General features: G+C 39.2%; 1 protein-coding gene across 1 annotated transcript in view; it reads right to left on the bottom strand.

Annotated features, from left to right (window-relative positions):
• arhgap40 (Rho GTPase activating protein 40) overlaps nucleotides 1-11903 on the bottom strand; it is a gene marked incomplete at its 3' end in the record, with an annotated part of 17814 nt that extends 5911 nt beyond the window's left edge. Inside the window, 9 exon segments of the mRNA XM_032514755.1 lie at nucleotides 928-1005; nucleotides 1444-1531; nucleotides 2125-2294; nucleotides 3196-3344; nucleotides 3799-3877; nucleotides 4724-4944; nucleotides 5940-6163; nucleotides 11442-11533; nucleotides 11536-11903. Of these exon segments, the coding sequence (XP_032370646.1) occupies nucleotides 928-1005; nucleotides 1444-1531; nucleotides 2125-2294; nucleotides 3196-3344; nucleotides 3799-3877; nucleotides 4724-4944; nucleotides 5940-6163; nucleotides 11442-11533; nucleotides 11536-11616 (1182 nt within the window). The 5' untranslated portion in view covers nucleotides 11617-11903.
• Between the last annotated feature and the right edge of the window lie 15344 nt (nucleotides 11904-27247).

Here is a 27247-nt window from a genome sequence, read left to right as displayed (position 1 = left end):
AATGAAAGTTCAGATGGGCCGATCTGGAATCCTGCCCCTTATGAGGTCATGAGGGGCAAGGCTACCTCCCCTTTCTCTACTTTGCCCGCCCAGAGAATTTGGCCCACCCATGAGAGAGACGTCATGGCTTTCAAACACGCAAGGGGCAGTTGGTCAAGGCCACACCGCCAGCCTCCACCTTGCCCCCCTCCTCAATACTAAGGAAAGCTCATTGTGGGACTGGCTCTAGAGGCTGTAATTCTGCACCAAGACTGAATTTTGGGAAAGAGACTTCAGATACAGGATTACGGGACCACTAAGGTCTGTATAAAAGCATCCAAAGAGCACCATGTCATGGCACCTTTAATAGTTGAACTATTATCAAATATGCAACATATTTTCATTTAATAAAAAAAATGTTAGTGAACAAGAAATATTATTAAAATGGTGTAATATCTTGGTTCACCAATATAAAATAAAGTTAAGTTAAAAATTAAGTTATTAATTCTCTCTCTCAATGATCATTGTTTTCAAATCTATTATCTGTAACAGGATCTATCCCAGTAATCTGTCCTGCTGCTAAATGGCGCCCTCTTCTGTCTGCTTTAGTTAAATTGATTCACCATCTACTGTGCATGTGCTGCATTAAATACTGTTTCAGAAGGTGAATATGGCAGCAGCAGCTGAAAAAAACATAATTGATTCAGTTGGAATCTATTGGAATGTTCTAAATGTCAACTATAATTAAACTAAATCAAGCTGTTTGATTTTCGTCACTGCTGTTCAGGCACTTCTGACATTTAACTGTGTCTATAATTTTGCTGCCCTTTACCTCATGAAACATTTTTTTTTCATTAATTTCTTTGCTTTATACATAGAATTACCACAGGAAGGGCGCATGTGTCAGCATTGTGTCACAGAAATAATGAGTGGCTCCAATAATTGTACCTTGATTCTGGACTGAGATCCTGGAACACGTAGGATTCCCTCCGAATCGACACCTTTCTTCTCCAAAAACGACAACAGCTGCAGAGAGAGAGAGAGAGAGAGAGAGAGGAAGTAGGGAAAGACATTAGCAGAGAGTCAGGCATCAGCAGATAAGAATCTCTCGCTCACCTCTGCTGGTTATTCTCAGTAACTGCCGCTACATACAGGGTGCGGTCAAAGCTTTTCACATCTAGAGGACCCTGAGGTTTTTTTTATGTGCTTCTATCTGAAGACATGATTAGTGGGTTCAACAAAGCAAAAATGTGCCAAACACATGCTGTGCAAAATATGGTGACAAAGATGTAAATTGTCATCTTGTGTCAGAGCAGATGAAAGAGCAGATCTGATATCTTATGGGCACAAAGGCTGTTTAGATTATTGGCTAAATGAACACCTCCTTGGAATAGTCTTCTTCATACACTTCTTTTTTATTTATTTTTAAGGTCATATAAACACGTGTGTATTACGGGTTCTCACCGCTTGCATGAAGAGAGGAGTCGAGGTGTTGGGCTTTATTTTCTGATCATTCTCCAGCAGCGTCGCCAGCGGCACCCCGTAGAGCGGGCTCTCTATGAAAGACACAAGATGTCATTCAATTGTTCTCTGCCTCGCATTGCATTACTTGCATAAAGGACATATTTTCCTGTGTTATGTGTGTGTCTATAGCAACACTTCCACATTATTGCTTCAGTGGAATTCCTTGTAAATCAGTGTGCCAACATACAGAAACTGCAATGTGTGAAACTATGGCTAACCAAAAAATGCTAGGATTACTTGGCTGATTAATGTACTGCTAAAGAATATTTAACAATAGTTTAGTCTTATTTCCAGTGCTGTTATGTATACAGAAACAGGTACAGGTGCCTATTTAGATTTAAATTCCAGACAGCAGGGAAACAGAAAGACAACCATTCATGCGCCAGTTTGAGTCATTGTTTTTCTTGGATTTGATAGGCTCGCATTCAGAGACAAAAAACAAGCATTAAAATAAACACTGCACATAGTTAAAATGTTATTGTCTAAGGGAAAAACAGCTGCCAGCCTATTTCTTTGTGTGTGTGTGTATGTGTGTGTGTGTGTGTGTGTGTGTGTGTGTGTGTGTGTGGGTGTGTGTGTGTGTGTGTGTGTTTTTAAAGTGCTCCCTTTGGATGGCTGTACCATACCTGGAATTTCCTCTTGCTGGTTTTGTGCCTTTTGACCTCCAGCTCCAAGAGGTCGCACAGCGCCGTCATGTCGATGAGAGCCAGCTGACGCACCTTCTTCATGTCACTGTGGGAGAGATCCTGAACACGAGTCACCCCGAGACGGCACTTAGGGCAGATCACCCGCTGAGAAGGTGAGAGTGAAAGCAGAGAAAAGTGAGGAGAGGTGGATTGGAGTTAAGAGATAGGAAGTGGAGGTGAAGAGATAAAGAAAGACAAAGAAGCATGCAACGCAAAGAAAAGGACGGAAGGAAGACAAAATAGGATGAAGAACATGGCGACAGTGTCAAATAATTTACATTTGCATTAGTCTTTCCCTGGATTAATACTCTAAGCAGTATAAGTGTGGCAACAGTATCCATTCAGTTATATTTAATATGTTTAACATTATTTTCCCTGTTGCTGAGGAAACTGAATTAGCCTGAAATAGAAAAAATAAATCTATTGGACTCTGTTACACAACAACTCTTCTTTTGTTTTGAGCTAATTCCCTTTATTCTCTTTAACCCTGTTATCTAACCAACAGCGCTGCTGATTAGAATTGGCTTACACTATGGGTGTGTGTGTGTGTGTGTGTGTGTGTGTGTGTGTGTGTGTGTGTCTGTCTTAACAGGTTGACATGAAAATGACCCAATACCCAAAATATTTTGGTTCAAACTAAGACTGAAATGCTGATGATTAATTAGAGTTTTTATTTATCGTGTATGTACATTGCCCTTCCACAAACTGTCCAATTATTATGTTCTGATTTGTACTTCTTTTCTTCTTTTTTGTTTCCTACAATAATTTGGTGGGTGTGAAAGTACACACCCAACAAAATTATAGTTATTGTGTTGGAAAATTATGTAGTGAAACGTGTCAGTACAGTACCCATTTATGCCCTAATTGTCTTCCCATTTTAGGAAATTACTGGGATGTTTGCAAAGTTCCCTTTAAGATTTAACGTTTTAAAACTTTCAACAGATTTCCTGAAGGCTTTAGGACCTACAGTCATGAGTAGAAGAGGGGAAATTGATTTGGTGCTTACAGGCAGGGTGCCATCCTCTTTTCTGCGCTGGCTTTTGTTCTGCGGCAGTTTGGCCTGTTTAAGGAAGATGACGGCCTGTTCGCAGTAAGCCACATCGGTGATGAAGACTTCCTCTTTGGGAGTGCCTCGGTGATGCTCCGCTGTCACAGCTGAGTGGTAAACACACATAAACACACACTCCAATCTATTAGTTCACTCAAGGAAGTCCACTGTAGTGAAATAAAAAAAGAAAATCATGGTTGCACGCTACACGAGGGAACAAGAGGAACAAAACATTTGGCGGCAGTTAATTCATTAAATCTGATCCAATTAGAACATACTGACTGAAGCATTAGACCTCACAGTCTTTTCTAAAGACATGTCAGTCAGTCAATAGGTTGTTAAATCTGTGAGGAGTTTGGAAGATGATTAAATGATCAAAGTACACGAGTGGTTACTTTGTTCAAATCAAGTCTTGTTTGGATTTATTAGATTATTAAAACAATTGCAGCCATAGATTTTTAGGTTTTGTGCTATGAGTGTACTTTCACTTGGTATACCTTTTAGGGTAAAACTAGGGTCAGCTAGTTTTACTGTAATAATACTACTGTATGTAGCTCTTACCTGATAGTGTTGTTTTGGCAACCGATGCCATGCTGTTTTGGGCAGGGTCTTCACTCTGCTGGGACTCAGGCAGAAGGGTCTGGTGAAACATCACAAACACATGTCAAGTCAAGTCAAATTTATATCACAAATTTGACTCAAGAGGCTTTACAATCTGTGCAGCATACAACACCCTCTGTCCTTAGAACCTTGATGTGGATAAGGAAAACTCCCCCAAAAAGCCCCTTTAAATGGAAAAAAGGAACAGCTACTGAGGAGGGATCCCTCTCCCAGGATAGACAGACAAACAATGGATGTCTGTGTACACATGTAACACTTTTTCTAAGGAGCAACTTTACTTAAAAATATCAGTCCTGTAATATTTTCTCCAGCACTGGGAATAGAGGTAGTGTTTTATATTGTCCACTGAGCAGATGGAGATGGATATGAAGAGTGTTTCCTTTGATGAAGGACTGATAATGATCAGTTGAACAGTGTCTCTATTCCCCTCTCAGTGCTGCTTAGACAGACAGGGAGGACAAAGCGTGGCCTTTACATGGGATTTGCCTCTATTGTCACAGGTTAGCCCCTCTGCATGGAACAAGACAGCACAACACATTGGAACAATAGAAGCTTCTTCACTGAGACCTGAAATTCACCAGGGAAATGAGTAATTTTATATTTTTACTGCATGCAGCTTTGACTCAGACTAGCTCTGCTTGCTGTATACTTGTATAACAGAATAACAGTAACCCTGAGACTGGTCTTTGCATTTTTTGGGTGTGTATGTAAAGTCAGTCTCAAATTTCCAAAATCTGTTTTGTAGCTTATTTGAAGCCATGAAGAGCTACCTTTTCCTCCTCTACCAGGGTGTCAGAGGCAGTGTGAGTTACAGAACAACTTCTCTTAGACTAGCAGGAATAAACAGTTTTTTAGAGATTCTCACCTGAGTGATGGGGGAGTTGAAGATATCACGCACGTCGCGCGGTGCAGGTTTGTTCCTCTTGCGGCGCGACAGCGTGTAGGAATCCAGTCGCCGCTGGACGGCCTCGGCCTGGGTCCGGGTCAGAGTCAACAGCAGCACCGCGTTGTCTACATCCTCGCTGTCCTCGCTTATGAGGGTCGATAAACCAGCATCGGCCAACCACTGCTCCTCCTGTTCGCCTTCTGAGACCCAAACATATAACAGACAGTGAAATATCCCAACAGTCCACATTTAAATACACAAGGATGACAGCAACCACATGTAGATACAATGCACAGTTAAATGCAGGATTTTACTATATTAAATCATAATTTTGATGTAATGTATAAAAATGTTGACTAAATGACTGGACTGGGTTTGTGCATAAAGTCCCTTCTCAGTCTGTGGGAACTACCAGCTAGTTTTTAACCAGTGATTTATTGAATTAAAACTTAAGAAATGTTAAGCTGGTTTAGACTTTAGTTAGTTAAATCAGTCTCTAGGAAACATCGGTAGCACAGTCAAAAAGGATCAATTTTGAAAACAGGAAGTCAGGGTGCCAGGATGGCACAGTTGGTAGAGCAGGTGCCTATATATAGAGGGTTTACTCCTCGACGCAGCGGGCCAGGGTTTGACTCTGACCTGCGGCCCTTTGCTGCATGTCATTCCCACTTTCATGTCTCTGGCTGTCCTGTCAAGAAAGACCTAAAAATGCCCAAAAAATAATCTTAAAAAAACCCCAAATAAACAGTAAGTCATTGTAGCATCACTGGCTGTAACAACTCCCAAATATAATAGTTTCTTTAAGTAAAAGTAGGTAGGATTTTGTTTTATGTATGATTGCATTGATGGAGAAATGTGTGTTTCAGAGCAAGTAGTAGGACATTAGAAATGTTATTGGGTAATTAAGCAAAAATCAGGATGAATGGACACAATAAAAGAACATTCCCATCATGAATAGCAATTTGGCTTGTGCACTTAAAACACTCCCTGCCACAAAGTGTTTGATAGTGTTGTCATGGTGATGAGTGCTTCTTTGCTGCATGAGAGAAACCTGATATGTTGCCATGGAGGCTCTCAGTAGCAGCTGTGTTAAGCACTGATGGTTTGTAATTCTACCACATGAACTCATGATGACTTCTATCTATGCTTTATCTATCCATTCTTAATCTATCAGCGCAGGATTCCCATTATTTACCTTCTGACTGTCTGGAGTCCCTCTTGGTGCTGTCGAGGTCTGCGTAGCCACTCCCCTGTTGAATGGTCTCCACCTCACTCCAGAACGAGTCCAGGCAGAGTTTGTCGGGGTGCTGCTCCTGATCCTGGGAGGATGGCGTGTGCGTGCTGTGTGCGTGCTCAGCGGCTGCCTGGTCCTGCGGGCTGGCCCAGGGCTCCACGCTCATCTCGGTGGGGCTGGGATTTCTAGTACAGACAAACACACACGTAAAGAAATCGCATGCATGCATGCACACAAATGAGAAGAAACACAAAGACACGTACAAAGAAAGAAGAAATGAGGACTGAAGCGATGCGGGGAGAATGAATCAGCCGGGAGAGCCCAGAGAGATGGAGAGACAAAAGGAGCAGGATGGAGGGAGGGCCGGAGTGAGGAGAGCGATGGCGAGAGCGGACACAAAGGGGGGTCCTCTATTGTTCTTGCAAAATGCGGCCTGAAGGCATAGTACCCTGTAGATCCACTAGATGTCCCTGTAACAATGTGAGATCTGTTTTCCTATGGGTCACACCCCTTCATCTACTTCCAAACAGATACGTACCCACTAACAATTGAAGACAAAACATGCAATGAACAATTTAAAATACATAAATCATAGATCATGCCAGATTCTTTTCCAAAAGCAAGCAGGAAAAATGCAGCCAGCATCAAAAGAGGGTACTGTTCTCTGACAACAATGAGACTCACTCAACTGCAGACACACTTGCACCCTCAGGGCACTAAATGTGACAGACACAGGAAGTGGTCAACTGAGTCACTTCATCGGTTTGCGGTCCAGTCACATTCCTCTAGTCTAGTCAGCAAATCTCAAGACATACCAAACCACATTTGACCGTGTCTCAGTAATGCCATACTCAGGCATATGACTGAAGAGAAACAATGAGCTTATTGAGAAATTTCTGATTAATTTCTAAACCAACTGCATGTCAGTTGAAGCCAGATCAATGCTTTGGTACGTTAAACCAGTTTCTGCATCTCAAACTGCATTTCCACCTGGTATTCCAGTAATATCATATCTCAGTGATCCGATCACAAATGGAAAGCTCTACAGTAAGTGTGTTCCCACTTGGCAGTAGAATGTGTCTTCAAAAGCGTTTTAAGCTCTACGTATATACAAATAACCCTGTACATAATTTCTATTGCACAAACCGGTAGGCTGTGTGTGTGTGTGTGTGTGTGTGTGTGTGTGTGTCTGTGTGTGGGTGGGTGTGTATATAAATGTCAGTTGTTACTCTCACGTAAATCATACATTATAAATGTGTGATGACTAATGGAAAAGAGGTGCCAACAGTCTCTGTGTGCCGAAATAAGGACGGGCACCGGGACATGTACAGGAAAGAAATACTTTTTTTAAGGTCTCTGTGAGTACTCAGTACATTTGTAGATTCTAACTAAATCTCTGTGGTTTTAAATTTAGTTCCTATTTCTGGGTGGGTTGTGATGTCTGGAGGTGTGAGTTTAATTAGATTTTTAATTCATCAGAAGCCTGAAAAAAAAGTAATAGTAATTGTCATTTCCCTGTAGGGTCTTATACTATAAAGTCCAAAAGGCAAGGATAAAAAACAAGTAACAATGCAATTGAATGAGAAAAATGTGGTATGGTGAACACTAGTCTACAGTACATCCACGACGTCCCACTTCCGGGATTGTTCAGGTGTCTTTCATTTCGGCCAGATGTCCTTTACCTTCCACCATCTTTGATGAGGACTGGTTGACTGCTCCTTAGATCTCTGCAGGTTAAATCCAGACAGCTAGCTAGACTATCTGTCCAATTTGACTTTTCTGTTGCACAACTGAAACAACTCTTGAACTTCCACATGTTCCACCAAAACAAGTTCCTTCCCTCGGCTATTTTGCAGAGCCGAGGTTGCTCCATCCGGCGCATAGCTCCGCTCAAGACAATTGTGATTGGTTTAAGGAAATGCCAATTAACCAGAGCATGTTTTTCTCCCATCCCGGAATAGTGTGTGGACTAGCCAGACCCTCCTGGGCAGCGCTGTGGAAGAAGGTCTGACAATTACTGTCTTGGAACAAATATGCCGGTGGTTCACTATCCCCAATATCTTGATTTTACATTGCATTAAAGCCTTTACATTAATCATAAACTGTCAAATATAGTCAAGTAAAATTGATTGTTTTACTGGTCTCTAGCATTTCAACATACATCTTAGTAGTAATGTGACAGTAATGTTTAGTCCAATCTTTAATTTCACTGGAAAGACATCCAATATCAAAACCATCAAATTACATAGCTAAACCAGATGTTAAATGTTAAATGTATAGCATATTATAAAAAATGATGCACAGATCAAACATACTAGATCAGTATCAGCAATGATACAGATATAACTGAGGACATTGAGACAGACAATACACACTTAGTTACTTTTCCGATTTATCAATCAAGTGTTTAGTCTATAAAATATCAAAAAATAGTGGAAGATAACCAATTACACCATAGATGTTCAATCTTCAAATTACTGGTTTGGTCCTACCAACAGACCTAAACTCAAAGATTTCTATTCTATTTACAATGATATAAAACCGAGAAAAGTGGCTAATCCTCACAAGCAAGAAGCCGAAACCATCAAATGTTTGCCATGTATGCTTGAAAAATGACATAAACAATTAATCAGTTATCCCAATTGTTGTTATAAAATATTCTGTAAATCAACTAATTGTTTCAGCTCCAGGCGTATCCATTTTGAATACTGTTTTTAGTCACATTAAGATTGTAACAACACCATTTGTATAAATCACATGCAAGATCAAATTTGTACAAACCTATATAGGATGTTGTTTTATTATTGTATTCACTTGGAAGTAATGTGGAATTACCGACAGAGACATACTGATTTGAAAGGAAACTGAATTATAAGACCCAATATCTGATCAGTATTCAACATTAGCCGCTAACTTTAGTTGAGTTTAGATATGGGAATCCATATGGGGAGATAAAAGGCAGTAATAAGGCATTCAAAGTGAGCAATATAAACAAGCAAACATAAAGGTTATTTTTATACAGCATCTGGCTTACCACATCCCTCACACACAGCTGGTTAAAGCCATAACATGTGCTCAAAACCTGCTACTCTTAAGGATTAAACACATCAAGCCTTAGAGATCAGAGATCTGCAGACAGCTGAATCAAAGCGGGGCACTCGGAATCCACTAAAACTTCAGGGAATGCAACAAGGAAACAATTATTTTGACGTTAAAATGACAAATTCTCAAGAACATCTTTTTTCTATACCACAAATGAAGTCTATAAACTACAGTACAATTACCATGGGTTTTGGGTTTGGACAGGGGTTAGCCCCCTAACCCTGTCACAATACAGACACCATCTAAAGAAGTTTGATGAACATATTACACATATTACAGTTACCCGTACCACAACTGCAACCGTTTTAACTGACATGTTTATCACTTCACTGCCAGGTTATTTTTCAACTTTACCACCCAGTGTGCCATCTCAACAAGTCCTCCTAAAGCTAAGACAACACTCAAACTTTTACCAAAACATGTATTAATTTGGATCCTGCTGATCAAGCTCCAGCTCATCACACATACCTGGCTTTTTTCTTTAGGGAAGATGGCTTTATGCGCTTTCTCCCCTCTGGGCTTTGGAAAGGACGAAGCCTGAAACGGTTCAAACTGGTGTGTGGAAACTGCATGGTGGACCCAATCCTGCTCACCAATACCTCCTCTCTACCTCCCATAGCCACAATGCTAAAGGAATCCAGGAATTACAATCCGGCACAAAACCTAGCTTCATCCAGTCCTGTTGGTGGGACACCATGTGAGTGCGGTGTAAATCTGTCCACTGCTCTGGTTTCTCTGTGCTCTGACAGGAAGTGTTGTAAAGACTTCACTGAGTGGCTGTGTGTTGTGGAGCTGGAAGGCAGGACGGAGTGACGACACTCTGCACATTAACACATCACTCATACCTGTCCCCTCCCCTGCCACCCTGAGGTGACACGCCCTACATGGCTGATGGCCATCAAAGCTGGTTTAAACAAGAATGTTTGACTTTTTTTTCTTTTAAAACTAGTTAAAACCTTTCGGGCTGTAACGAGACAATGACCTGGGTCTGGGACGTAACCTTAATGGCCTTTTAGTGAAAGCTTGACAACTTGACTTGAGCTTATTAATCAAGGGTTCTTTGTTGAAAAAATGAAGCATGTCGTCAGCTTTTTGCTTTTCTGTTACTATTAGAATTAAGTTAATCAAATGGATCAAAGGATGAAACTGTGGGTTGAGCTTGCATTGCAAACAGAAAATGTCAAATTAAACACTACATACTTGTGATGTGACAGCTAATGAAGTGGTATGTGTATCAAAGCAGGCCTTATAAGCAGAAGATAGTTCAACCTCATACCTGAACCCTCGTTACTTTTGCCATAAATAACTTTGGTGGCTGAGTGTGAAAGTGATGCAATCTCTATGAGAACAAGGTAGAGCAAGAGAACGTTTCTCAAATTTCTCAAGAGTAACAGGTCTGTCAACATTGTCTGTGAGCACTGTCATTCTTTCTTGTCATGCTGATGATGGCCAATCTATCATCTGAGGATGTGAATGGACCATTTTCACACATTGTTTCCTAAACGGACGCCTAACCAGCTACTTCAACCTCTACAGTTTGTCATACGAGTGTTGAGCCTGACCAATATCTAAAATGACCAAAAACAAAGTATGCCAGCAACATCTCAGTAGAATACCTTCAGAGGACAAATTATAAAGAGGAAAAGGAGAAGAAGAAATCTTCCATGTTTGCCTCAAGAATCGAGCAGCATTGTCTTATTTTTGAACCTGGTAATAATACTCTTCACCATGCCAACAACTTATGAAGCTTAGCCACAAAACAAAACACATTCTCCATGCTATTTTTATATATAGAAAATTGAAAACAGGGATACTGAAAATGTCAGGGTGTTCCTGTTTAATGGGCCCCAAACTAATACACACAATCAACAGGAAACCATCCAGTCTGAGAGAAGAATGGGCATAATGTCAAACTATTGTCTTACGTTCATACTCAGCACGGTGTTAAACAACACAAAGTAACCCCAGTAAGAAACAATGTAATCCACATGAAAAAACGGCTCGCATAAAGCAAAACTGTTAAATCCTCCTGGCTGAATTCCATTGCAAGCCTCCTAGCTTGCAGAGAATGCAACAGTTTGCTCACACAGCCAGCCTTGAGAAAGTGTTTCTTGTCAAACAATGTCACAGCATGTAGAGTCTGTCCAATGATACAGAAAATCCTAAACAAAAGTCCCTAAAAAAACACCAAAAAGCACCCGAAGCATGGAAATTAAAAAAGTTTGGAGTTACAGAAAACTGTTTTAACAACTTTGCTCAGCACCCATATCAAGACTAACCTAATAGTTAACTTAATCCATACATGAGCTTCGGGTCCCAACAGCCCCCGAGTCCACGGCAGTAGCAGAGTCTTGATCCTACCTGGCCTTGGCCCATGCGATGGCTCTGCCCGTGAGCAGCAGCAGGGCCGCCGTACCACTTCGCCCCCACGGCATCCTGCTGTCGTTCCCCCCTAAATTGCTGCAAGCTGTGGGAAACAGCAGCTGCCTGCCCCTGGCAAGCTGTTTCCTTGTAATCTCCTCAGAGCAAAACACATCAGAACATGGACGGTCTCACTGCGCTGGTAGGCACGTCACTTCATTGCATCCTGGGGCAGAAAAGGAAGTCTGCATGGGGGGGTGGAGGGCCAGGAAGGAGAGGAGCTGAGTGGTTGAATACTTAACTGGGGCTGGACAGTGGGGAGATACTGTGTGTATGGCTGGTTGGATCGACAGGGCTACAGCTGAATGTATTGGGCTCAGGACACAACAGCTGCATGTTTGACTGAGTGGCTGGCTGGCTGGCTGGCTGGCTGGCTGGCTGGCATGACTGTTTGGATAAAGTTATTCTGGGGCTTCACCATTTCCATGCAAACTTTTTCATTTCCATGCTAACTTATTCAATTACTGATTTACTCAAACGCAGGAATCTGCTTGACCTGTCTTTATGGTTGTCATCCATGATCCAATTTACTGTCACTTATTCACAGCCGGTTTGAATATCAGTAAATAGCAGGCAGGTCTCAGCTTGTCCACAGACACTTTTAAAAATGGGAATGAAATGACAGTGGCCCTTGAACTTTGGATCAGGCCTAAAAGGAAAGAACACGAGGCAGAGTAGGGCCAAAAACAACTCACAAAACAACCTGCGTCCTGACACATCTTTTGGACATAACATGGTTGGACGTGGTTTAAGACCAAAATTTGCTCTTATGTTAGGAACACCTCAACACAGGTCAGTTGGGACCAGTCTGCAAACGGTTTCAAAAGCTAAAACATGGTATCTATTTTATTATTATTATATTATATTATTATTATATATCATTATACTGTACATAGATTCTCTACAAAGAAATTAGTCTTGCATTGTCTTGCCTTTTTGGCAACACTTCTGTCTTCTGTCATACAGGAAATCTGTGAGAAAAAAATATTTTTAATTGCCATTTGAAAAGGGCAGTTTTACACTCAAGATGATAGAGTGGTTCTGACTGTCCTTTAGCTGGACTTCTGCACTGGTGAGTTGATGCACAAAAGGTTACTTGGTGCTGAACTGAGCTGAGACTGATGTTGGTGTTATTATGAGGTCATAATCGACCACAAAGTAAAGTTTTAGTGGTTTAATAAATTTGACTCATTATAGAGCTGTGAGAGCTCAGTACTTACTGTAGGATTGGACTTTGTACCACAGCAGTGGTGGGTAATCTTAAGATTATAAGAAATGTATACAGTGTTTCTAGGAAGATATGTGAGCTACTAGCTACAATGATGTAGCAATCTTTGTTCCCAGTTAAAAACTGGGACACTGGGACATTGAGAAAATGTGCTACACACTGCACTTAATACCCACTAAGGTATTTATTTCACATCAAAGCAAATAGCATCACAGTCAATCTAATCAGCTCCTGGATGAGGTCTTTCTGGACAAATTTGTTCCTGTATAAACAAAATGCTGCCATGTCAAATCCATAATTACTTTGTAGATATAAATTCCAGTTGTACAGTTTAGAACTAGTAAACCCAATACAAGATCAATTGGCATTTGGTGAGGCTAAACTCAATTGTGGCAGCTCTCTGTTGTACAGTGAGATATCTGGTGGGATCAGTTTGGTCTGTTTTAGTTCTCTGGCAGTTTGCCCAGTCACATTTTACACACAGTTTGTCTCTAACCAGATCAACACAGATTAGGGAGACCACAGGGATCCCTCTCGGCATTTGGCCTTTCTCACCTGCTCTCTGTCTACTCACAATAACTCACTCCTCTCAGAGTCTTCTCCATAGTCTAAAACATTGGAGAAGTCTCTGTGGTCGCCATGTGTCTCTTATCTCTCTAACCTTGATTTCAGTTCAGTAAAACCACCATCTCTGCTCTCCTGTAACTTCCCTAATGCCATCCTTTGTTAAAATGTTTCTTTCCTTTCTCTTGAATCATCTCTGACTGTTGTACCTGGTAAGTCAAGCCCTTTCTCGCCTTCACAGACACGGTGACCTTAGCTCACAGATATGCCTTGAGAGAAAGGAGAGTGGAGAACTTGATGGCATGTCACAGTGTGACCCTACAGATGGCATGTGACAGCCATCTCAGCCTCATGGCCTGCTCATCCACCTCTTGGCAAGTAATGCACAGAGAGTGAATAGGATGGGATGGGAGGGGATGGCAGGAAAGTGGAGCAGAGCAGAATACAGGAGAGAGAAAAATTACAAATAAGAGAAAAGAGGGCAAATTCTGATGGAGGAGGATAATACAGGGAAGGAGGTAACAGGAGAGGAGGAAGATGTAGAAAGAGTGTAGGAATATGGACAAAAAAACAACATGTTTCATTACATCAGTACTGTTGGCCTTTGCTAAATGTTTAAAATGTGAATGTAAATCAAGGACAAAAGAAGAAAAAGTGTCCCTGAGGCATACTCACTGACACTTCTAGATGTTTTGACTTACAAGGAAATAGTGACTCAGAGCCAGAATAATGTCGCCTGTCAATCATACCAATAACTCAACACACACAATTAAAGAAGTGGTTGCATGACAGAATGCTGTAAACGCTCGCACGTGTTAAAACACAGAAACAGAAGAGAATGAATCGCACGTGTAAAAACAGAAGCAGAATGAACTGTGATTAACTGTGTTATCTGTTCATTTAAAGGATCATTTTCGATCCAATGAACATAACACTATCCTACACAAACCAACAAAAATATAGTGTAGATCTGTGGTGAACAGCTTTGTCACTAAGACCAGAGATTTTTATAGGATGAAAAAATATTTCATGCGAGTGTGATTTTCCTCTTATACCTACACATAGGCAGAACTGCGCTGGAGCAATGGAATTCCGGCATTGCACCCGTAGAGATGTGGGTGTTTCTGCTCATCATCATTTATGGCTGCAAAGTTTGGAATTCATCTGGGCGATGTAGCTGAACTTGTTCTGAAAGCACAGATGGGAAGCGAGTTGGAGAAAGCTTTTTAATTATACGGTCAAATATACATAGTTAAACAGTATATACTGATGCATCATTCAAAATAAAATACTTTTACAGTGGCCATCTCATAACGCTGTGCATCACTGAGGTTTTCTTTCTGTCAAAAATGTTCTTATGTCATGATTTCCCCTGAAGCAGGGGTCCAGAAATTGTTTTCAGTGAGCTGAATTAAAAATGAGCTCATTATTTTACTAGGGCTGGCCAGCTGAGTGTTGTTGAAAAATGTTTAATACAGATAGCTACCCGTGAATTCAAAACAGGTACTTTTTTTAATAGCATACATTCTTATAATTTTTTTTTTAAGTACAACATACACTTTACGATACAAGTTGTTTTTTATTCTCCAGCTCCTTGACACCAATGGGACGCACACGGTAATTAAATTCTCTCAAAATAAACAACAACACGTGAGCCCTGTGTCTGTGACTAAAGCAGTGTTTTTCCTGCATGGCACTACAACGTGTAACGTTAGACAGCCAATCACAAGCAATAGGTCTATTAGTTCTTGTAGCATATATACAGTATATACTATATATATATATATATATATATATATATATATATATATACATACACTACCGGTCAAAAGTTTGGGGTCACTTACAAATTTCCATGCCACTCCATTATAGACATAACACCAGCTGATCTGAGTGGGTGGCTGATCTTTAATGCAATATCTACATTGCCCATTATCAGCAACCATTCATCCAATGTTCCAGAGGCACATTCTGTTTACTAATCTGATATCATTTTAAAAAACTAACTGAGAAAACACTGGAGAATCCTTTTGCAATTATGTAAGCACTATGTAATCTGAAAACTGCTGCCCTGGTTAAAAAAACAATGCAACTGACCTCAGCTGGTATTGTTTAATGGAGTGCAATGGAAATTTCTAAGTGAGCCCAAACTTTTGACGGTAGTGTATATATATATATATATATATTACAACCTTAACCCTAACCACAAGTTAGGCCTGTTCTGTAGCATTATGTATAAAGCTACAAGAACAGGCCTAATGCTTGTGTATATGCAGTATATATATATATATATATATATATATATATATATATACATATAATAAAGAAACTAAATGAATCAAGCGCAATATCAGAGCAGTAGCCTGCACTGAAATACAATTTACCCTTGCTTTCTACTACATTTCTGTGCTGCTGAACACATGGAGGAAGAACAAAAAAACACGCCCATAGCAACAGGTTCAGATACCCTAGCAACCAGAAACGCTTCCCGATTGGAGAACAGGAACACACAGACAAACAGCAAAACACATTACAACCACATAAAGGTGGATTATTTTACCTCTGTCTCTAATACACGGCCTCTTGTTCACTATAACATCAGTGTTTTTCATTAGCGAATTTTCTATTTCACAAATTGAAAGAAGGCTAGCTAGCTAACGGGAAACAAAGAGGTCCACTAAGGTAGCTATGCTAATCTGAACCAGTTTACTGATAACGTTACCCGGGGAAACACCGGCGGCACCTCCAGCGTGAGAAGGCTCCACGGAGTTTGAACAGCGATTTTTTTTCATCCAGCCCAACAGTGACGACTCTGGCTGTGAACAGTGACAACAAACAGATGGCGGGAGAGAGGCTCGCCCTTCCTTCACAGATGAGATATCATACATTCATGGATGAGAGAGGCTGCTCTCCTCCACTAACCGTCCACGTTAGCCTTCACTCGTTGCGGCTGACGTCACCACACCGGGCCTCAACAATTACAAAAGTGTAATATGATGTACCTGTATACACGAACTGAGATGACATTTGACCAATTCTGGTTACTGCAGGAAATAATGCTTCAGTGAAAATCCCCGGCTCCACCGGCATGCAAATCTTCCTCTTCTTCATTCCTAGAAATTTAACAGAAACAACATGTTGGATTAGGAGGATGACCTCAGTTACCCAACCCATTCTCTTGGTTTTTTTACATCTGTTATCTGTCAATTTAAGTCTTCTTTCTTCTTCTGTAGCCTACTGATGTTTGCATGCCTTATGTATTTAGTTCTTCTTTATTTGTCTCTTATGTTAGATGTTTCTTGGCTACTTTTGTAATACTCCCAATACTGTGTATTGATGGGTAAGGGATATGTAAAAATGAAAACTTTTAAACTATGATGCTTATCTTCTGTTACTCTGTACACATGTTGAACACATTTAATTTAGCATTTGACCTTAAAAAAAAAAAAGAATAAAGCATTATCAAAACTGAGCTGGAACTTGGCTACTGTAAAAACTGTGTAAAAGTGTCGTATGCAATACTGGATAGACAGAAACGTTATTTTTCTAACTGACGTAAAGCATAAAACATAAAATGGTAATAAATGGTACCAGTTTAATTTGACAACTAGTGCAATGTTATTCTGACTCTAAAGCATTTCAAAAATTGGGACCTACTTTCTTTGCGATTGAAATAGCTATTAAATGCTCTACATGTACTAACAAACATATACAAAATATTAGAGTAAAGGTAAAATTGCTCCATGTGGATAATCTTTCAGATATTTAGTGGCAACTCTTTATATTACAAACAAATGAATAGAAGTACGTTACTTTACATATTATATCCCACCAACTCATACATCTCAAGATTTGTAGATGTCCTCAACAAAAGTGATTTTTGTTTTAATGAGGTGAATTTATGATTGTTCATACATAATAGTATTCTGGAGGAAACTAAAGTATTAATTTGCTCATCAGACAAGGGATCTAATAGAAATCATGAATGTTATTCAACACATTGCCATAAAGATAAGAACTGTTTTGTCAATGATTTAATTTTGAAATTTGTAACATTTATACAATACATCTAGGTTTTCGAAGTCTCCTCCATCTTTTGCATTTTTCATCACAGAATTTAGAAATTGCATTCAGTCTTTTATCAATCAAAGGAAATGTCTACTGGTTGTGAATTAGTTAAAGAGATTTCAAAATTGTAATTTGTGCTTTTTCGTCACCCATTTTCATTCATTTGTCAATATTTTAATCAATTTGTATATATTTTAATAAGTAATTCTAATTCCAAGTAATTCCATGTCAATTTATATATTGTTTAAGCAATTTTACAATAAATTATTATAATAATAATAATGTCTTGGTTCTTTATTTGAAAAAAACACATTAATGGATTCTAAGGGCATCATCCAAACTGACCTGACATGTGTTACCAAGTAAAGGCTTCAGCATGGGATACTTAAACAAAGTAAGATTTTATATGGCGAATGTGCTCGGTGTATTTTGAAGTCGGAGGCCTTTATAAATGGCTTTTATGGCTGATGCAGAACCTTTTTAATACCTCCACTCTGACTGCTAGGCTAAAGCATTTAACTGTAAAATACAACTATTTGAATAACCCTTGCTCTCCAACAGCTTTGCATAAGACTCTGGGATCCACTGTAAACCACAAAGAAGGAATACAGGATGTATTAATATGAAATGATCTTACTGTAACACAGCTATGTTGTGTATATATGCCAACTCTGATTTCAGTGCACAAGAAATCTTCACTTATCCCTGTGATGTCCCTGTGCAGATCCTGTTGTTAAAAAAGAATAGTTCTCAGGAGACACAGAATTAGTTGAACATCAAATTGTGACCCATTCCACTATGTGGAATAAACTCCCAGAAACCTGTAGATCCGCTGCTACTCTCAGTTCTTTTAAATCAAGGCTGAAGACCTTTCTTTTTGATGCTGCCTTTCTTTAAATTAATGCTCATTTCTTTCTTATGCTGCACTGTAACTTTTATTCTTGTGTTTTATGTGTCCTAATGTTTCTATTTTGTTTTTAACTGTCTATTCATGTGTCTTATTGATTTTAAATGCTTATGACTTTTAACTGTTTGTACTTGTGTTTTATCTGTTTTAATGATTTTGTGTAAAGCACTTTGAATTGCCCTGTTGCTGAAATGTGCTATACAAATAAAGCTGCCTTGCCTTGCCTTGCCTATGTCCCTGTGGTGTTGGGGACAGTGAGTGTAACTATGAAGACCTGTCCAAACATGAACAGGGCAGGATAGATTACTCATCGGACCAGCTGACCCTCTTGGCACCTGTCAGTCGGGGCGAGGCCCTTGGACACAGGAACAAATGTCACAAATTTGAAATAGAAATAGCACTTGAATCTTGAGTGAGTCACAATGTGACAAAATTCATTGCCCAAGGTCTACTCATTGAAGGCCACAATGTGCAGCTAAAAGTCAGATCATTTCCACTAAGTCCACCTTGTGCTTTTTTGTCAGACTGTTTTTTCCAAGGTTGATTAAGAATCCTCAAGCTCACAATCACACTGTATAATTTATAATGGCAAATGAAAATCCCCAGCGGACTCAAGTTTAGACTGCAGCTTCCTTAAACACATTCACAGCTGTGTAACATGTAACATGATTGGTTATTTTTAGTCATTATAGCAGCACAGCTCCAGGGACGCCAATGTCAGCCAGTCAGTTGTTCCACCGATTTGGTCCGGGCTAAAATATCTCAACACCTGCTGAACGAATTGGGATCAAAGTTTGTACAGACATTCATGGTCCCCAGAGGATGAATCCTAGTGGCTTTGGTGATCCTGCAAATACCCGCAGGATCACAACAGTCAGCACATACCTGCAAGACTAATTTCATTCCAATAAGCCTCAGCTGTACTTTGTGTTTAATACTAATTAATTAGCAAGTGTTTGCATGCTAACACTCAACAGAGATGTGTTAGCATTTAGCTCAGATCACCTCTGTACAGAGCTACAAGCATGGCTCTTAGTCTTTTTTTTATTATGGTTGGTTATGGATTTGGCTTTGAATGGGATTAGTAACATTGAAAAAAATACACTTCAAACAAGTTGTGGAAATGGAATCTTTATTGTGTTACAGTAAAGATGTTAACATGAAGTGTGCCTATAAACGACATGTATGTATCAATCTATCACATTCTCACATCACTTGAGAAATAAAACACTCACACTGTTGATACAGTATTGCAGCTGGAGTTATTCATTTGTAGATACCCCATTTCTCACATACTGTAAACACAGCCTGACTCATGCATTCCATCCCTGCAGAGTGTCTACTTGCAGCTTTTAGGTGGAAAGATCAGTCCTCCTGGACAGATAACTTCTCTCTGGCATCCTGTTTTTGTTTTCATTATCCTCTCAGCTTTCTTGCCAGTTCATTCCAGGGTTGTGTGTGTGTATGGGCGTGTTTGTGTGCGAGAATGTGAGGAGGAAACACACAGACAGAAGGAGAGAGAAAAGCAGTGATAGATAGCACAGAGGGCCTGTAAACAGCCCACTCTCTTCCTGCCATTGTTTCATCTCAGGGACCCACATGAGGCACGACTAGACTGTGCCTCCTGGACATCAGCTTGCTCCCCCTCCTCATTGGCCCACTCCTGCGGCTGCTCTGCGTTTCCATGGAGACAGATAATACGCCTGCAGACGATTGCATCCCCTGCTGAAAGGCATTCATGGAGGCAATAATACAGAACAACCGGGAATGCTGACTGTTAAAAGAGCAACATAGATTAAAAAAAAAAAAAAATCTGTTTGTCATCACCTAAAAAAAAAATAGTAAAACTTCATGAAATAGGAAATGGAAACTTTTTTTTTTTCTTTTTTTTTTTATATTCAAATTATTGAACAAATGGACATACAGTAGAAAGAAAAATCTTCTGCACATTCAGAAGTCTATGTTAAAGAGCCAGGGGGTTACTAAAGGAAAAAAATAAGGAAAAAAATAAGAAAACCACTCATACAAATATTCTGTAAAGCTTACAGAGGTCATACGATCTGACAGCTTTCTTGTTCGTACAGGTGGAAATGGAGGCAACGTATTGTTAAGATTAAGAGCCAGCTCAAAAAAGCTTGGTTCTTTTTCAAAACCTTTGATTCAAGAAATAAATTTGGTTAAAAAATATTAGATTATGTGTATACATCAGAATAAAGCTTTCATTATGTTGAGTGATCCAAACAACACATTTTCCCAGTGTAATGTAAAATGAGGGTAAATATGATCAGCAATAAAATGTGATAACCTGCTCCAAAGTTCTTGGTGTACTGGCAAGACCAAAATAAGGACCCAGTTGTCATTTAGCTCCTCCACAAAAAGTACAGCTGATTAATGTCTTTTTATTTTCTGCGAAATGGTTAGTTGGGTAAAATCTGTGAAGCATTTTAAAGGATATCTCTTAACTTGTTGGTTAAGAAAAACGTGTGCGGCAATAGCCAAACCTTTTCCAACAAATCTCTTCAACATGTGGGACCAGTACGATAAAGCAGCAGGTGTACTCCTAACGTCGTGTAGAAGAGTTGACGAGTTGCCTTATTCTTGCTTGGCCTGTAGAAGAAAACAGATTTTTCCAACAATTGTTTCATTCACATTAACAGTGGGGTGAACATGACTCCATTAAAACCTTTAAAGAGTGCAATAACAGCTGGCGGTATTGCATCAAAAACAATAGAGAAGTCCTTCGGAGAGACAGGAAGCCATAGTGATGAATAAACTCAACGTAATTAAAAAGCTGACCACGTTGGTTGGAGTAACTGAGATACAAGCAATATGTTGTTGTCAACCACTGTTGAAAGAAAATTGATTGTGTTTACACAAAATGATTGTTGTTCCAAATATAAAACCTGTGAGGACTGAAATTATGGTGTAAATCAAAGACCAAGCCAGCAACATTTGTTTATGAAATGAAGAAAGTTTGAGAGGGATTTTGTCAATATTATAGGTGCATACCAAAAAAATTCGAGACCACCTACTGAGGAGAAGACATAATGGGAATAAAAATCACAAGGAAGTTGGACAATTTAAGTAACGTTTAATCCAAATCATTTTGAAGGTGTTATTCAAGGTAGTAAAATCTAGAAATGAGGCCACCTTACTGTACTCATCATTAAAACAGACTTTCTCAGAGGAGTGCGGTTTTTCACACCAAAATCACATAAGACCTTGTCTAGTTTTACACTGTGTGATCTACATATAAAGATAGTGAGCGTATGTTAATCTTGATATACCTTCAGCCTTCGAGAGTAGAATCCTGCCTTTTAATGATAAGTACGTAACAGCCAAAGATTGAATTTCTTTTTTTTTTTTTTTTCAACAATTGGAGTAAAATTATTCTTGCTCTTTGAAGTTCATTTTTATCAATGACAAGACCTAAGTAATTAATACTGTTTTTCACAGGGATATTAGCGATTAAGTCAACATCACAATCTTTAAGTGCTAGTAATTGACACTTTTTGAGATTTAAGCGGAGACCAGAAGCTCTGCTGAAGACTTCTATTATAGTGATTGCTAGAGGAAATGGGGGTGTCTTCACAAAACAGTGTTGTATCATCGCCAGTTGACTAAAATAATGTCCATTGGCGATGGAAATACCCTGCAATTGATACCTTTGATGTGTTCACATAACAGTTGGGCTGCAAGCAAGAAAAGGTAGGGTGACGTAGGGCATCCCTGCCTAATTCCACGCTTAATTTCAAATCTGGGCGTTTAAGCTTAATGGAACAATTTGCATTATTGTAGAGAGTTTTGATTGCATTACAGAAGAAATCTCCAAAGCCAAACTTCCTCAGAGAATGATAGAGAAAATGATGCTCAACTGTATCAAAAGCCTTGAAAAAGTCTAGGAAAAGACAAAGCTGTCTTCTGAAATTAAGTATGAATAGTCAACTAGATCTAAGACTAGTCTAATGTTGTTGGAGATGTGCCTGTTGGGCATAAAACCTGATTGTGTTTCATCAATTATAGAATTTAACCCTTTTTTTATTCTTTTAGCAAAGGTCATGGCCAATATTTTGTAATCATTATTTAAAAGACTAATTGGACGCCAGTTATCAATGTAAAGTAAATCCTTGCGTGGTTTAGGGATTAAAGTAATCAAACCTTGAGTCAGACTCCTGCAGGGAACCTTTTTAATACCTCCACTCGACTGCTAGGCTAAAGCATTTAACTGTAAAATACACTATTTGAATAACCCTGCTCTCCAACGCTTTGCATAAGACTCTGGGATCCCCTGTAAACACACAAGAAGGAATACAGGATGTATTATATGAAAGTCTTACTGTAACACAGCTATGTTGTGTATATATGCCAACTCTGATTTCAGTGCACAAGAAATCTTCACTTATCCCTGTGATGTCCCTGTGCAGACCTGTTGTAAAAAAGAATAGTTCTCAGGAGACACAGAATTAGTTGAACATCAAATTGTGACCCATTCCACTATGTGGAATAAACTCCCAGAAACCTGTAGTCCGCTGCTACTCTCAGTTCTTTTAATCAAGGCTGAAGACCTTTCTTTTTGATGCTGCCTTTCTTTAAATTAATGCTCATTTCTTTCTTATGCTGCACTGTAACTTTTATTCTTGTGTTTTATGTGTCCTAATGTTTCTATTTTGTTTTTAACTGTCTATTCATGTGTCTTATTGATTTTAATGCTTATGACTTTTAACTGTTTGTACTTGTGTTTTATCTGTTTTAATGATTTTGTGTAAAGCACTTTGAATTGCCCTGTTGCTGAAATGTGCTATACAAATAAGCTGCCTTGCCTGCCTTGCCTATGTCCCTGTGGTGTTGGGGACAGTGAGTGTAACTATGAAGACTGTCCAAACATGAACAGGGCAGGAAGATTACTCATCGGACCAGCTGACCCTCTTGGCACCTGTCAGTCGGGGCGAGGCCCTTGAGACACGGAACAAATGTCACAAATTTGAAATAGAAATAGCACTTGAATCTTGAGTGAGCACAATGTGACAAAACTCTTGCCCAAGGTCTACTCATTGAAGGCCACAATGTGCAGCTAAAAGTCAGATCATTTCCACTAAGTCCACCTTGTGCTTTTTTGTCAGACTGTTTTTTCCAAGGTTGATTAAGATCCTCAAGCTCACATCACACGTATAATTTATAATGGCAAATGAAAATCCCCAGCGGACTCAAGTTTAGACTGCAGCTTCCTTAAACACATTCACAGCTGTGTACATGTAACATGATTGGTTATTTTTAGTCATATAGCAGCACAGCTCCAGGGACCCAATGTCAGCCAGTCAGTTGTTCCACCGATTTGTCCGGGCTAAAATACTCAACACGCTGAACAATTGGGATCAAAGTTTGTCACAATTCATGGTCCCCAGAGGATGAATCCTATGGCTTGGTGATCCTGCATACCCGCAGGATCACACAGTCAGCACACCTGCAAGACTAATTTCATTCAATAGCCCTAGCTGTCCTTTGTGTTTAATACTAATTAATTAGCAAGTGTTTGCATGCTAACACTCAACAAGAGATTGTTAGCATTTAGCTCAGATCACCTCTGTACAGAGCTACAGCAGGCTCTTAGTCTTTTTTTTATTATGGTTGGTTATGGATTTGGCTTTGAATGGATTAGTAACATTGAAAAAAATACACTTCAAACAAGTTGTGGAAATGGAATCTTTATTGTGTTACAGTAAAGAGTTAACATGAAGTGTTGCCTATAAACGACATGTATGTCAATCTATCACATTCTCACATCACTTGGAAATAAAACACTCACACTGTTGATACAGTATTGCAGCTGAGTTATTCATTTGTAGATACCCATTTCTCACATACTGTAAACACAGCCTGACTCATGCATTCCTCCCTGCAGAGTGTCTACTTGCAGCTTTTAGGTGGAAAGATCAGTCCTCCTGGACAGATAACTTCTCTCTGGCATCCTGTTTTTTGTTTTATTATCCTCTCAGCTTTCTTGCCAGTTCATTCCAGGGTTGGTGTGTGTTATGGGCGTGTTTGTGTGCAAGAATGTGAGGAGGAAACACAGACAGAAGGAGAGAGAAAAGCAGTGATAGATAGCACAGAGGGCCTGTAAACAGCCCCTCTCTCCTGCCATTGTTTCATCTCAGGGACCACACTGAGGCACGACTAGACTGTGCCTCCTGGACAGCACTTGCTCCCCCTCCTCATTGGCCCACTCCGCGGCTGCTCTGCGTTTCCATGGAGACAGATAATACGCCTGCAGACGATTGCATCCCCTGCTGAAAGGCATTCATGGAGGCAATAATACAGAACAACCGGGAATGCTGACTGTTAAAAGAGCAACATAGATTAAAAAAAAAAAAAAATCATGTTTGTCATCACCTAAAAAAAAAATGAGTAACCTTTCATGAAATAGGAAATGGAAATTTTTTTTTTTTCTTTTTTTTTTTTTTATATTCAAATTTATTGAACAATGGACATACAGTAGAAAGAAAAATCTTCTGCACATCTCAGAAGTCTATGTTCTAAAGAGCCGGGTTACTAAGAGAAAAAATAAGGAAAAAAAAAGAAAACCACTTCATACAAATATTCTGTAAAGCTTACAGAGGTCATACGATCTGACAGCTTTCTTGTTCGTACAGGTGGAAATGGAGGCAACGTATTGTTTAAGATTAAGAGCCAGCTCAAAAAAGCTTGGCTTCTTTTTCAAAACCTTTGATTCATGCAAATAAAATTTGGTTAAAATAATAATTAGATTTATTGTGTAATACTCAGAATAAAGCTTTCCATTATGTTGAGTGAATCCAAACAATACATTTTCCCAGTGTAATGTAAAATGAGGGTAAATATGATCAGCAATAAAATGTGATAACCTGCTCCAAAGTTTCTTGGTGTACTGGCAAGACCAAAATAAGTGACCCAGTGTTTCATTTAGCTCTCCACAAAAAGTACAGCTGATATTAATGTCTTTTTTCATTTTCTGCAGATAATGGTTAGTTGGGTAAAATCTGTGAAGCATTTTAAAGGATATCTCTTTAACTTTGTTGGTTAAGAAAAACGTGTGCGGCAATAGCCAAACCTTTTCCCAACAAATCTCTTCAACATGTGGAGACCAGTACGATAAAGCAGCAGGTGTACTCCTAACGTCGTGTAGAAAGAGTTGACGAGTTGCCTTATTCTTGCTTTTGGCCTGTAGAGAAAAACAGATTTTTCCAACAATTGTTTCATTCACATTTAACATTGTGGGGTGAACATCGACTCCATTAAAACCTTTAAAGAGTGCAATAACAGCTGGCGGTATTGCATCAAAAACAATAGAGAAGTCCTTCGGAGAGACAGGAATGCCATAGTGATGAATAAACTCAACGTAATTAAAAAGCTGACCACGTTGGTTGAGTAACTGAGATACAAGCAATATGTTGTTGTCAACCCACTGTTGAAAGAAAATTGATTTGTTTTTACACAAAATGTATCTGTTGTTCCAAATATAAAACCTGTGAGGACTGAAATTATGCTTGTAAATCAAAGACCAAGCCAGCAACATTTGTTTATGAAATGAAGAAAGTTTAAGAGGAATTTTGTCAATATTATAGGTGCATACCAACAAAAATTCGAGACCACCTACTGAGGAGAAGACATAATGGGGAATAAAATTCCACAAGGAAGTTGGACAATTTAAGTAACGTTTAATCCAATTAATTTTGAAGGTGTTATTCAAGGTAGTAAAATCTAGAAAACTGAGGCCACCCTTACTGTACTCATTCATTAAAACAGACTTTCTCAGATAGTGAGTGCGGTTTTTCCACACAAAATCATATAAGACCTTGTCTATTGTTTTACACATTTGTTGATCTACATATAAAGATAGTGCAGCGTATGTTAATCTTGATATACCTTCAGCCTTCGAGAGTAGAATCCTGCCTTTTAATGATAAGTCACGTAACAGCCAAAGATTGAATTTCTTTTTTTTTTTTTTTTCAACAATTGGAGTGAAATTATTCTTGCATCTTTGAAGTTCATTTTTATCAATAACAAGACCTAAGTAATTAATACTGTTTTTCACAGGGATATTAGCGATTAAGTCAACATCACAATCTTTAAGTGCTAGTAATTCACACTTTTTGAGATTTAAGCGGAGACCAGAAGCTCTGCTGAAGACTTCTATTATAGTGATTGCTAGAGGAACCTGGGAGCTGTCTTTCAAAAACAGTGTTGTATCATCTGCCAGTTGACTTAAAATAATTGTCCTATTGGCGATGGAAATACCCTGCAATTGACTACATTTGATGTGTTCACATAACAGTTGGGCTGCAAGCAAGAAAAGGTAGGGTGATATAGGGCATCCCTGCCTAATTCCACGCTTAATTTCAAATCTGGGCGTGGATCCGTTTTTAAGCTTAATGGAACAATTTGCATTATTGTAGAGAGTTTTGATTGCATTACAGAAGAAATCTCCAAAGCCAAACTTCCTCAGAGAATGATAGAGAAAATGATGCTCAACTGTATCAAAAGCCTTGAAAAAGTCTAGGAAAAGAACAAAGCTGTCTTCTGAAATTAAGTATGAATAGTCAACTAGATCTAAGACTAGTCTAATGTTGTTGGAGATATGCCTGTTGGGCATAAAACCTGATTGTGTTTCATCAATTATAGAATTTAACCCTTTTTTTATTCTTTTAGCAAAGGTCATGGCCAATATTTTGTAATCATTATTTAAAAGACTAATTGGACGCCAGTTATCAATGTAAAGTAAATCCTTGCGTGGTTTAGGGATTAAAGTAATCAAACCTTGAGTCAGACTCCAAGGTAAGGTATGGGTCGATATGCTTTCGTTAAATACCTGCAACAAGAAGGGCGCCATTTGCAGGGAAAACAGTTTATAAAATTCGGACGATAAACCGTCAGTCCCAGGCGACTTATTGTCTTTTAATTGTTCCAAACATTCGCTGACCTCGGTCAGAGTCAAAGGAAGATCCC

This window comes from Etheostoma spectabile, chromosome 4 (genome assembly GCF_008692095.1).
Source record: "Etheostoma spectabile isolate EspeVRDwgs_2016 chromosome 4, UIUC_Espe_1.0, whole genome shotgun sequence".
NCBI lineage: Eukaryota > Metazoa > Chordata > Actinopteri > Perciformes > Percidae > Etheostoma > Etheostoma spectabile.
This window is presented reverse-complemented; position numbering and strand designations above follow the sequence as displayed.